The 12268-nt window shown below is 42.4% G+C and overlaps 1 protein-coding gene across 1 annotated transcript; it reads left to right on the forward strand.

The window, feature by feature from the left end:
• Nucleotides 1–1951: 1951 nt before the first annotated feature.
• EAH_00036620 (hypothetical protein, conserved) lies at nucleotides 1952–11976 on the forward strand (the record flags this gene model as incomplete). Its single annotated transcript, XM_013395652.1, has 14 exons — nucleotides 1952–2899; nucleotides 3538–3753; nucleotides 4268–4652; nucleotides 5263–5351; nucleotides 5921–6370; nucleotides 6496–6738; nucleotides 7724–8308; nucleotides 8688–8744; nucleotides 9469–9661; nucleotides 9917–10276; nucleotides 10567–10646; nucleotides 10752–10785; nucleotides 11184–11342; nucleotides 11717–11976. 14 exons carry the CDS (start codon nucleotides 1952–1954, stop codon nucleotides 11974–11976), a joined length of 4059 nt encoding a protein of 1352 aa, XP_013251106.1.
• Nucleotides 11977–12268: the final 292 nt, after the last annotated feature.

A 12268-nucleotide genomic window follows, 5' to 3' on the forward strand; every position in this document is an offset into this window, starting at 1 on the left:
AGAATGAGCATATATTGTTGTATGTATTATGTGTGTATATTATGCATATTATATTATATATATAGATTACAGTATATATATATATATATCCATATGTATATATATATATATATATATAGATATATATCTATACATTATATATATTCATATATTTATATATGTATGTATATCTATGCGTGTATGTGTATATTGTTTGTGCATAATATAGATAATACTACATTACGTATATATATATATATATATATATATTTACATACATACATATATATATGTGTATATTTACATATATATATATATATATTTACATATATATATATATCTACATATATATATATATATATATATATATGTATCTGTGTATGCATATATATGTATATATAACATTTAAAATATACTTGATGTAGATATATATACATATATATATATATATATTGTTTATACAAAAGAATTGATGCATAGACGCACACTTCAATACAAATATAAAGAAGGTAATATTAACTCTTATTATTATTATTCTTATTATTATTATGCATGCGGGTTTGCTGCTGCATTGCAGCAGCAGCGGCAGCAACAAGTGCTGCTGCAACAAAGAAGAAACAGAAGCTGTCTCTTCTCTGTCTCCTGTCTGTTTTTTTTTTGCTTAAGCATTTGGAGTGTCTCCTGTAATATAAATTAATACACAAGGAGATTAACCCTTTTGCTGCAGCTGCTACAGCTAGCTGCAGCTAGCTGTAGCTTGCTGCACCTAGCTGCAGCTAGTTGTGGCTGCGCTAGTGGGGGCTCTTAGGCTAATGGTAGCAGCAAAACAAATAAAGCAGCTGCTGTAGCAGCAGCAGCAGCTGCTGCTGTAGCAGCAGCAGCAGCAGCAACGAAGACAATCAGAAAATAAGAACAAACATGAAAGCCTTCAATGCGCTTAGAGCGCACAGAGCTGAGATTTAGGGTGTAGGGTTTAGGGTTTAGGGTTTAGGGTTTAGGGTTAATGATTGCTCATAAAGGAAATAAGAGTTATTGTTTAGGTTCTTAGGGTTTAGGGTTATAGGGCTTAGGGTTTAGGTCGTTAAGTTTAGGCTTCAGGGTTTAGAATTTAGGGTTTAGTGTTTTGTCCTTATGTTTCATGGTCTAGGGTTTAGGGTTTAGGGTTTAGGGTTTAGGGTTTAGGGTTTAGGGTTTAGGGTTTAGGGTGACCGCGCTTGGCCGACTCGATGGAGTGATGGGCAGAGGGATGTGCGTCTTCTGCTGCAGCAAACAAACAAATAAATTATTTTAATCTATTTAGTGTTTGTCTTAGCTTTATATCTTTTTATGTTTCAAAACCAACCGCAGCAGCAGCAGCAGCAGCAGCAACTGCAGCAACTGCAGCAGCAGCAGCAGCAGCGCCGATGGTCTCGTCCTTACAGTGGGCGATCGGCTCTTTGTTGTCTAAAGTTCTTTCTTTGTGTTTTTTAAAGAAATAATTTAATTAATTATATTAATTAAATTAATTAAATTAATTAATTGCTTTTTATTTTCTCGTTCATTGATATTTCACAGAGTTCTAACTTCCTCTCGCATCGGAAGGCATGAGGCCCTCTTCAGGTGTACAGGCACCTCATCGCTACATCGATATCTTCATCTTCGAGTGCATGCAAAGAAGAAAAAACTTTATTTAAATAATTATTACCTTCAGCAGCGGTTGTTGCAGCGGCAACAACAGTAGCAGCAGCAGCAGAAGCAGCTGCTGCAGCAGCTGCTGCTGAAGGCGGAGAGACCTGCATGAGACGGCAGCAACAGCAGCAACAGCAGCAACAGCAGCAGCAGCAATAGCAACAGCAGCAACAGAGTCTATCTGTGCCGGATCTGTTGCAGCTGGTGGTGCTAGGGGCGTTTTGTGGCTCTCTGAGTGTTCAGGGTTTAGGGTTTAGGGTTTAGGGTTTAGGGTTATCTAAAAAGCAAAGTGAAGAGGCCAGCCATGGAGAGCCCCCCGAACCTCGGCTGCGTTTCACCTGCAGCAACAGCAGCAGCAGCAGCAACAATAGGCCCACCAGCAGCCACATCAACAGCATCAGCAACAGCAGCAGCAGCAGCAACAACAACAACAGCAGCAGCAACAACAACAACAGCAGCAGCAACAACAGCAGCAAGAACTGGGAGCACCCGCTTTGCTGCTACCTCTTGGCGTGCATCTTTAAGGTCGTCTGTCTCCTCCTTTAGCTTTCAATTACTCTTTACTGCTGTTTGTCTCTGCTGCTTTTTCTGTCTCCTCGAGCTTTCTCTGCCTTCTCCTACGCAAGCAGCAGCAACAGCAGCAGCAGCAGCAGCTCTTGCTGCTGCTTCTCCAGGCCCCTTCTCCTTTGTCTTGCTTGCTGCTGCTTCGAGCACAGAGATATTCCCTGAAGCAGCAGCAGCAGCAGCAGCAGCAGAAGCAGAAGAAGAAGATGATGACTCCGACTTCTTGTCTCTATCGACGGAGAGCAGCAGCAGCAGCCCCGAAGCAGCAGCAGCAGCAGCAGCAGCAGCAGCTGACTATGACCTGATTGGAGCTGCTGCTTCAGCTCTGCTGCATGAAGATGCTGCAGCAAATACACCATACGGGGGCCCTCTAGAAGAAGCCGAGAGACAGCGAGAAGATTTGCTGCCAGCAGAGGAGACAGAAGAGACACAGCTGCAACAGTATCTGCATGAAGAAGAGGAGCTTTCTATCCCTACTGCTGCTGCTCCTGCTGCTCCTGCTGCTGCTGCTGCTGCTGATGAGCTGCTAGAGGAGACAGAGCACGATCTACCCCTTCCTTTAGATATATATTCACCTGAGACGGAAGAAGCAGCAGCAGCAGCAGCAAGAGAACCCGCAGCAGCAGCGGCAGCAGCAGCAGCAGCAGCAGCAGAAACAGAAATACATGTCCCATCAAAATACAAATGGGTGAGAGACAACTGTCTCCTTTTTTTTATTTTCACCGTCTCTGTCTCCTTCTTGTTTTATTTAACTTTTTCTTCTTGTCTCTTCTTTATTTTTTAATTCAGCTTCTCTGCTGTCTCCTTAATTATTTTATTATGTCGTTTGTTTGTGTTTGTTTGTCTCGCTCTTTGTTTTGCTGCTTCTCTCTGTCTTTTATTGTGTCTCTGTCTCCTTTTCTGTCTCTTCTCTCTATCTTGTTGTCTCTTCTTCTGTCTCCTTCTCTCTCTCTCTTAGTCCGCTGCAACCCTAAACCCTAAACCCTAAACCCTAAACCCTTTTTTTTCTTTGCTTCAGGACCCTCCTATGCCTTCTGCTAAACTGCCTCTGCTGGAGCATGTAGCAGAGGCATTTAAATTGCAAACAAATGAAACGCCAGAACATATCGCCGCTTTCCAGGTCCTAAACCCTAAACCCTAAACCCTAAACCCTAAACCCTAAACCCTAGCCCTAACTGTTGACTCTATGCTAGAGGCTCCACCCTTAACCCTAAATCCATATACCCCAAGCACTCAGATGCTGTCTATAGTACTGCTTTGCTAGATATGGGTATCATCAGATTGAAATTAGGGTTTAGGGTTTAGGGTTTAGGGTTTGTTCTGCAGGCCGCGTTTTGTTTGCGCGAATACTTGGAGGAGGCCTTCAACAGCTGGGATCTGCTGCTGCAGCAAAGCTGCAGCAGCAGCAACCAGCTGTTTCCGTCTTACTATCTGATGCACAAGCAGCAGCAGCAGCAGCAGCAGCAGCAGCAGCGCAACAGAATTCCTCTTGCTGCTCAATCGGCATTTCTGGTGTATCCTCTCTTAGTTCATTTGTATCAGGTTTGCATTATTATTATTATTTATTTATTATTATTATTATTATTATTTATTATTATTATTATTTATTAGTATTATTACTATTAATATAATATTTGCTGCTATTAGCGTCTGTCTGTGCTTTGTTCTGTTGTTTGCTGTTGCTGCTGCTCGGCTGTACGTACACCTTTGCTCGCTGCTTCTGCATGTGCATCACCAGCAGCAGTATTTGCTGCTGCTGCTGCAACAGCAGCAAATACTATTGCTGGTGATGCAGCGATAGTTACTCATGCTGCTCTTGCTGCTGCTGCTGCTGCTGCTGCTGCTGCTGCGCAACTCCTGCTGCAGCTGCTGCTGCTACAAATCAACGCTTGCCGTTGCTGCTGCCCCTACTCTGCTGCATCTGGTGCAGCTGCTGCTGTTGCTGCAGCTACTGCTGCTGCTGCTGGCTTCTGTCTTTACAAACTACTACTTGTTGACAACTTGTTGGTGTTATTTGCTGTTTGTTTTCTTAATTTGTTTTTAATTTGTCTTTCAGGTGTATGGGGAGCTTCCTCTGAGTGTACAGAGAGCTATATCATCATTAGCTGCATACTTAAACGGGAAGGAGTTGCTGCTAATCCCTGCTGCTGTTATTCCTACTGAGGTGTATATACACCTCGGCGCTGCTGCACTACCTGAGCTGCTGCAGGAAGAGCCCAGCGACGAAACAGACACCGCCAGCAGCAGCAGCAGCAGCAGCAGCAGCAGCAGGAGCAGCAGGAAGAGGAAGGAGCTGGCGTCGCTGGTCAGGAGTTTTCCTCTGCGTGTTCTTGATGCTACATCTCAATCGCCTCTTTATGCTGCAGATGCTGCAGCTAAAAAAGAAATAGCAGCAAATCTACTCGGAGATCTCGGAGACCCCTTATATCCTTTTAATGATGGTTGGCTGCAGCTAGCTGTAACTAGCTGCAGCAAGATGCCGCACTTCAAGCTGCCAGGCATGTTGTCCTGCTGCTGCTGCTGCTGCTGCTGTTGTTGTTGCTGTTGCTGTTGCTGTTGCTGTCTCTTTTTCGTCATTAGCTGCATGCATATTGTCTCCGTTTTGCTGCTTTGTTGCAGCTATATATTTTTTGCTGTATTTGTTTTTTTGTCAGTTCTGTCTCTCTTTGTCTCCTTCGCTGTCTCTTCTCTGTCTCCTCTGTCTATTTATTTATTTGTTTATCTCTCTCTCTCTCTCTCTCTCTCTCTCTCTCTCTCTCTCTCTCTCTCTCTCCTCTGTCTCTCTCTTCTGTCTCCCTCCCACTGTCTGTCTCTTCTTTGTCTCTTCTGTCTGCTTTGTGTTTGCTGTCTCTTCTTTGTCTCCTTTGTTTTTTTCTTTATTTGTTTGTCTGTCTTTTTTATCTCTTTACGATTTATATATATCCATATATATATATGTGTGTTTAGAGTGTATAATATGTATATTTTTGAGGATAAATATATTTCTTTATTCTTTATTTCTTTCTGTCTCCTTTAATGTTTATTTATTTAAGTGTCTCCTTTCTCCTTCAGCTCCTGACTTCTCTTCTTCTCTTCGCTTAATTCAATCTGCAAGACAATTAGCAGCAACAGTCGGGCTGAGCATGCAGAAACACGGAGAAGTAAACCCCACACTCATTAAATATACTTGCATGCATGCAGACACATTATATGCATGCATGCATGCATGGATGCAGACATATTATATGCATGCATGCATGCATGCATGCAGACATATTATATGCATGCATGCATGCATGCATGCAGACACATTATATGCATGCATGCATGCATGCATGGAGACACTTTAGATGCATGCATGCAAGCATGCATGCATGGAGATACTTTATGTGCATGCATGCATGCATGGAGACACTTGATATGCATGCATGCATGCATGGAGACACTTGATATGCATATGTATGTATGCATGCATGCATACATGCATGCATACATGGGGACACATTATATGCATGCATGCATGGAGACACATTGTCTCCTTTTGTCTCCTTTAATTATTCTTTTATGTTCTTCTATTTCCTTTTATTTCCTTGTACATCCTTTTGTCTCGTTCTGTCTCCTTTATTTATTGTTTATCTTCTTTTATTTCTTCTTTTATCTTTTCTTAATTCTTTTTTATCTTTTTTAAATTCTTTTTTGTCTCCTCTGTCTCCTTTTGTCTCCTTTTCAGGAGATGGCTTCGACTTATTCACAAATATCTGCAATTGAGGAGACAGAAGCAGAAGAGATGCAGCAAGCAGCAACGCCGCACTTGCTGCCTTCCCCAGCAGAAGCAGCAGAAGCAGCAGCAGCAGCAGCAGCAAAAGCAGCAGCAGAAGCAGCACCAGCAGCAGAACCAACAGCACCACCAGCAGAAGAAGCAGCACCGGCAGCAGCACCAACAGCACCACCAGAGGAAGAAGCAGCAGCAGCAGCAGCAGCAGCAGCAGCAGCTAGCGAAAAAGCAGAGCTAGCTATAGAAGCAAGAGAAGCGCCTCCACAAGAGATACAGCTTACCCCTGCGGAGCAGCTGGAGGCTGCAGAAGAAGAAGAAGAGAAAGAAGAAGAAGACGAGAAAAAAGAAGAAGAGAGACAGAGAGAAGAGGAAAGAAAAACAGCAATTATAACAGAAAAGGAGACAGTAAGAGACAACTTAAACTGTCTCCTTTCTTAGTTAAAAATATATATATTGATTCGTTGCTTAAAGTGTATCAGAACCTAGGGTTTAGGGCTTAGGGTTTAGGGTTTAGGGTTTAGGGTTTGGAGTGCATTTGGGTGTACACTGTACAACAGAAGGAGACACGGCTTTCTCTGGGTGGAGCTGCTGCTGCTGCTGCAGCAGTTGCTGCATTTAAAAGGCCTTTAAGACAGCGACAGAGAGAAGAAGAAGAGAGACAGAAGAAAGAAAAGGAGACAGAAGAAGAAGGAGAGAAGGAAGAAGAGCAAGAAGAAAAGGAGACAGAAGAAATAGCAAAAGCTGCAGAGACAGCAGAAAAGAAGGCAGGCGGTGTACGCATGCACAGATAAACTCTTTATTTGTCTCTTCTTTTGCTATTATTAATTAAATAAAAACTATTAGCTGTCTCCTTTATTTGTATTTTAATTTGTATATCTTCCTGTCTTTATGTTCATTCTTCTGTCTCTCTTCTTCATTTGTTGCTCTAGCTGTCTCCTTTCTGTTTTCTTCTGTCTCTTCGTGCTGCTTAACTTTATTTCTCTTCATTTTTGTCTCCCTTCTTGCTGTGTCTGTCTGTCTCCTTTTGTCTTCTTCTCTGTCTTTTGTTTTACTTCTTTATCTTTTATCTGTTTTGTTTGTCTGTCTCCTCGTTTATGTTTGTGTATTTCTATTTCTTTTCTTGCTGTGTCTCTCTGTCTCCTTCTGCATTACTTTGCCTCTGCATGCTTCTTTATTTTAATTCTTCTGTCTCTCTTTCTTCTCAAGCACTCGTTTAAAGTAGTTTAGGCGTCTCCTTTATCTGTCTGTCTCCTTCATTCTCTCTTTCTTTTGTTGCTTTGTTGCTTGCTTCTTCTCTCTTTTCTCTGTCTCTGTCTGTCTCCTTTTATGTATGTATGTTTGTGTGTTTGTTTGTTTGTCTCTGTCTCTGTCTCCTTCTATGTTTGTTTGTTTATTTGTCTCTGCCTCTGTCTCCTTTAATGTTTGTTTGTTTGTCTCTGTCTCCTTTATTCCTCTGTCTCTTTTTATATGTTTGTTTATTTATTTGTCTCTGTCTCCTTTTGCTTCTCTCTGTCTCCTCTTACTTTTTATTTGTTTGTCTCCGTCTGTCTCCTTTTGTGTTTGTTTGTTTGCCTCTGTCTATTACACCTTTTCTTTATCATTTTGTTTATATATTCAAGATATAATATATATAATATTTATAATATATATAATATTATATAATATAATATATATATATATATATTTTTAATCTCCTCTTAATATCACTAGTTATTTTGTTTTTCTTTCTTTGTTTGCTGCTGGTGTCTCCTTTCGTAGCTGTCTCTGGGTGCTGCAATGCGTGTTGCTGCTGCTGTTGCTGCATTTAAAAGGAGACAGCAGCAGAAGAAGGAGACAGCAGCAGAGGCGCTTAAAGCAGCAACAGAGGAGACACTTGAAGCTGGAGAAAGAGAAGAAGCAGAAGAAGAAAAGGAGACACTAGAAATAGAGGAGGCAGCACAACAGCAGCAAGAGAAGAAGGAAGAAGGGCCCGCAGCTATTGCTGCTGCTGCAGCAGAAGAAGCAGCAGAAGAAGAGGAGACACTAGAAATAGAGGAGACAGCACAGCAACAGCAAAAGAAAGAGAAAGAAATGCCTGAAGCTGTTGCTGCTGCTGCAGCAGAAGAAGCAGCAGAAGAGGAGGAGACAAAAGCAATAGAGGAGACAGCACAGGAGACGCAAAAGAAAGAAGAAGAAAGGCCTGTAGCTGTTGCTGCTGCTGCAGCAGAAGAAGCAGCAGAAGAAAAGGAGACACTAGAAATAAAGGAGACACAACAAGCCCCCGAACCAGAAAAAGAGGAAGAGCTGTTAATTGCTGCAGCAGCAACAGAAGAAGCAGAGGAAGAAAGAGAAACAACCGCAGAGGTAGGCAGCAGCAGCAGCAGCAGCAGCAACAGCAGCAGCAGCAGCAGCAACTCCCCTGCATCAGCAACACACCAAGGAGGAGACAGACAAACAGCAGCAGCAAACAAAATAATGAATCAACAGAGCAGAAGGAGAGATATGCCTCTCTTTCCCTTTAGCTGCTGCCGAGGGTTTCCGCTCTAGGGTTTAGGGTTTAGGGTTTAGGGTTTGGAGCCAAGGTTACAGATACTATCGTTCGAAGTCGAGGGGTTTAGGGTTTAAGGTTTTGGGCTTAAGATTTAGGGTTAAGGGTTTAGTGTTTAAGGGGAAGGGCTTAGTGTACAGGGTTTAGAGCTTAGGGTTTAGGGTTTAGGGTTTAGGGTTTAGGGTTTGTTTTCAGGTGTCTCCTATGGAGAAGAAATTATGTCCGGGTTCGAAGCCCCCGTCTCCTGCGGAGGTGAAGATTAATTTTTTGTCTTTCTTTGTTTATTATTCTGCTGTCTCCTTTTGTCTTTCTTTATCTGTCGCTTTTGTCTTTCTCTTGTCTATCTGTCTCCTTTTGTCTTTATCTGTCTCCTTTTGTCTTTATCTGTCTCCTTTTGTCTTTATCTGTCTCCTTTTGTCTTTGTCTGTCTCCTTTTGTCTTTGTCTGTCTCCTTTTGTCTTTGTCTGTCTCCTTTTGTCTTTGTCTGTCTCTTTCTGTGTCTTTGCATGTCTCCTTTGTCTTTCTTTGTCTGTCTCCTTTTGTCTTTATCTGTCGCTTTCCTTCCTTTCTGTCTTGTTGCTTTCTCTCTCTGTCTCTCTCTCTCTCTCTGTCTCTCTGTCTCTCTCTCTCTCTGTCTCTCTGTCTCTCTGTCTCTCTCTGTCTCTCTCTCTCTCTGTCTCTCTCTCTCTCTCTCTCTCTCTCTCTCTCTCTCTCTCTCTCTCTCTCTCTCTCTCTCTCTCTCTCTCTCTACAGCCTTTCTATTTTTTGTCTCTGTTTGTCTGTCTCCTTTATTTGTCCTTCGTCATCATGTTGGCTTTTAAGCCTATTGCTACCCCCAAACCCTAAACCCTAAACCCTAAACCCTAAACCCTTGCGGAGACATATATATATATATATATATCCCGACAGTCTGTCTCTCTCTGTTCTTGTCTCTTCTTCTTTTTAGAAGGAGCTTCTTCTTTCTAATTTGCTTCAGTTTCACAGAGAGTTTGCGGTGTCTGTACACCCCAACGCAAAGAAGGAAATCCTAAAGAGAGCAGCAGCAGCATTAAGAGAGACAGAAATTAGACTAAGAGGAGCAGCGTGGGGCGACAGCTTTAATATTCTTCTTAGTCTTCTTCAGCAGCAAACTGCTGATGCACAATTTATTGATAAACTCAAAGAGCAACGTAAGACCTCTAAACCCTTCTAAACCCTAAACCCTCATTAACCCTAAACCCTCATTAACCCTAAACCCTCATTAACCCTAAACCCTCATTAACCCTAAACCCTCATTAACCCTAAAACCCTCAGCAAAAGCCCTTCGAAGCCTCAGTTACAATACACACGGAACACCTTCAAACCCTACATTCTGAACCCCCAATCCCCAAACCCTAAACCCTAAACCGTAAACCCTAAACCCTAGAGCTTCGTTTGCTATTCAGTGTTGAAGACGAATCAATTGGAGGGGGAACTGCTGGCTCTATCTGAGGAGTACACTGCGGAGACAGCGCCGCATGCACCTGCAGCAGCAGCAGCAGCAGCAGCAGGAGCAGCAGCAGCAGCAGCAGCAAGTCGCCCCAAAGACAGAAGAAAAGAAAAGGAGACAGTGAAGAAAGCAGCAGATCTCCTGCAGCAAATAGCAGAAGACACCTTCATGGGTTTATCGAGACTAAAGAAATATATTAAGTGCTGCGACATAAACAAAGACAGCAAACAACAGCACTGGGGGCTGACGCCTAAGACTGCTGCAGCTTCTCTAAACCCTCTACTCTCTAAGAAGGCTTTAAAGCTAATCAGCAAGTGTACGTACACCCCCACAAACCCTAAACCCTAAACCCTAAACCCTCAAAAACCTAAGACTGTTACTGCCTTTCTAAACCCTTAACTCTCTAAGAAGGCCCTAAAGAACATCAGCAAGTGTACGCACACATCCACAAACCCTAAACCCTAAACCCTCAGAAACCTCAAAACCCTAATCAACAACAACGCCGCAGCTCCTACAACTTGTAGGTCCACGGCCAACCCCCTAGGGTTTGGAAAAAGATTTTAGGGTTTGGGATTTAGGGTTTAGGGTTTAGGGTTTAGGGTTTAGGCTTGATGAAGAGGGTTTCGTTTGCAGCTGAAGGGCGCAAGAAAGCAGAAAGAAGAAAGCAATTCTTGCAGCACCTAAAGGTAAATCCATAAGCTATGATTCAGGGGTTAGAAGCAAGGGTTTAGGGTTTAGGGTTTAGGGTTTAAGGTTTAGGGTTTGCTGTTTTTCTCCGGCTTGTTCTTCAGAAATGTGTAGACGACAACATAAAGGCCTTCCACGGTAGCGTTATAAACCCTAACGCGTTTAGTCTGAACCCTTGAGCATACCCTCAAACCCTAAACCCTAGAAAACCCCAAACCCCAAACCCTAAACCCTAAATCCTAAATTGTAGGTTGTGCTTGAGGGTTTCTGTTCAAAAGAGCTGCCTTTTTTATTGCTCAGCGTCTCGGCAGAAACACCCTGAAAAATATCCGACGCCAAACGGTGGGCTGGCGTAGGGTTTAGGGTTTAGGGTTTAGGGTTTGGTTGTGTCTGTAGCTGGATAGTGTTTTCTTTTGCTGAGCTGAATGTTGAGGGCCTTAGCTGCTGCAGACAGAAGCGATTGGAGGGCACAGCCAGTTCAATCTCAACGGTTTAGGGTTTAGGGTTTAGGGTTTAGGGTTTGTTTGTGTGTGCAGATTTCTTTGATGCGTCTTCTTGTTTGCTGCACCGACAGTTTATGTCGCTGCCATACAAAGACCGCGAGGAGCTGCTTTCTGCTGTCTCCTTTCCTGAGCCTCCACCTGTCTCCTTTCTAGCAACTGTCTCCTCAGCTGTCTCCCCAGCTGTCTCCTCAGGTGTCTCCTCAGCTGTCTCCCCAGCTGTTTCTTCAGGTGTCTCCTCAGGTGTCTCCTCAGGTGTCTCCGGGGTATATTTAGCTCAAATACAGCTGCATGAAGGAGGCAAAAAACAAAAACAGAAAAAACAAAAGAAAACAGCTGGAGACTCCCTGCTGCATATAAATGATTTGATTGAATTCGCACTGAGACAAAGAGGTCAGCCAAACCCTAAACCCTAAACCCTAAACCCTAAACCGTCTGGCTGGGCAATGTTTCTGTTCGTACTAGGGTCTAGGGCTCATGATTTAGGGTTTAGGGCTAAGGATTTGGGGTTTAGGGTTTAGGGTTTAGGGTTTAGGGTTTAGGGTTTAGGGTTGTCTGTGTGTATACAGTGTCTCTTGATGAGGCGTCTTCTTATATAGAGCTCTTAAACGGCATATATTTGCAGTCTTCTGCTTCTGAGTTGTCTCCGTCTGAAAGAGAGCAGCAGTTGGAGGAGCTTGTCTCTTTATTTGAAGCTGCAGAGACAGCAGAAAAGGAGACAGACATAAAAGACAAGCTAGCTGTCTTCAGCGATATTGTTATTGAAGTGTCTCTTGTGCCTCCTCATCAGCTTATCTGGGCTGTATACGCAGGTATTTATTTATTTTAATTATTTAATTCTTTATTTTGCTGCTTTCAATAATATTATCTCTCTCTCTGTCTCGCTCCTTCTGTCTCCTCCAGCTGTCTCCTCTTTACCTGTCTCCTTTCTCTCTGTCTCTTTATTCCGAGTCTTTTGTTTGTTTTTTGTATAAATATAAATTAAATGTATATATAAATATAAATATAAATACAAACATAGATATAAATATAAATATAAATATAAATATAAATATAAATATAAATATAAATATAAATACAAACATAGATATAAATATAAATATAAATATAAATATAAATAT

Source organism: Eimeria acervulina, genomic scaffold (genome assembly GCF_000499425.1).
Source record: "Eimeria acervulina Houghton genomic scaffold, Eah_scaff396, whole genome shotgun sequence".
NCBI lineage: Eukaryota > Apicomplexa > Conoidasida > Eucoccidiorida > Eimeriidae > Eimeria > Eimeria acervulina.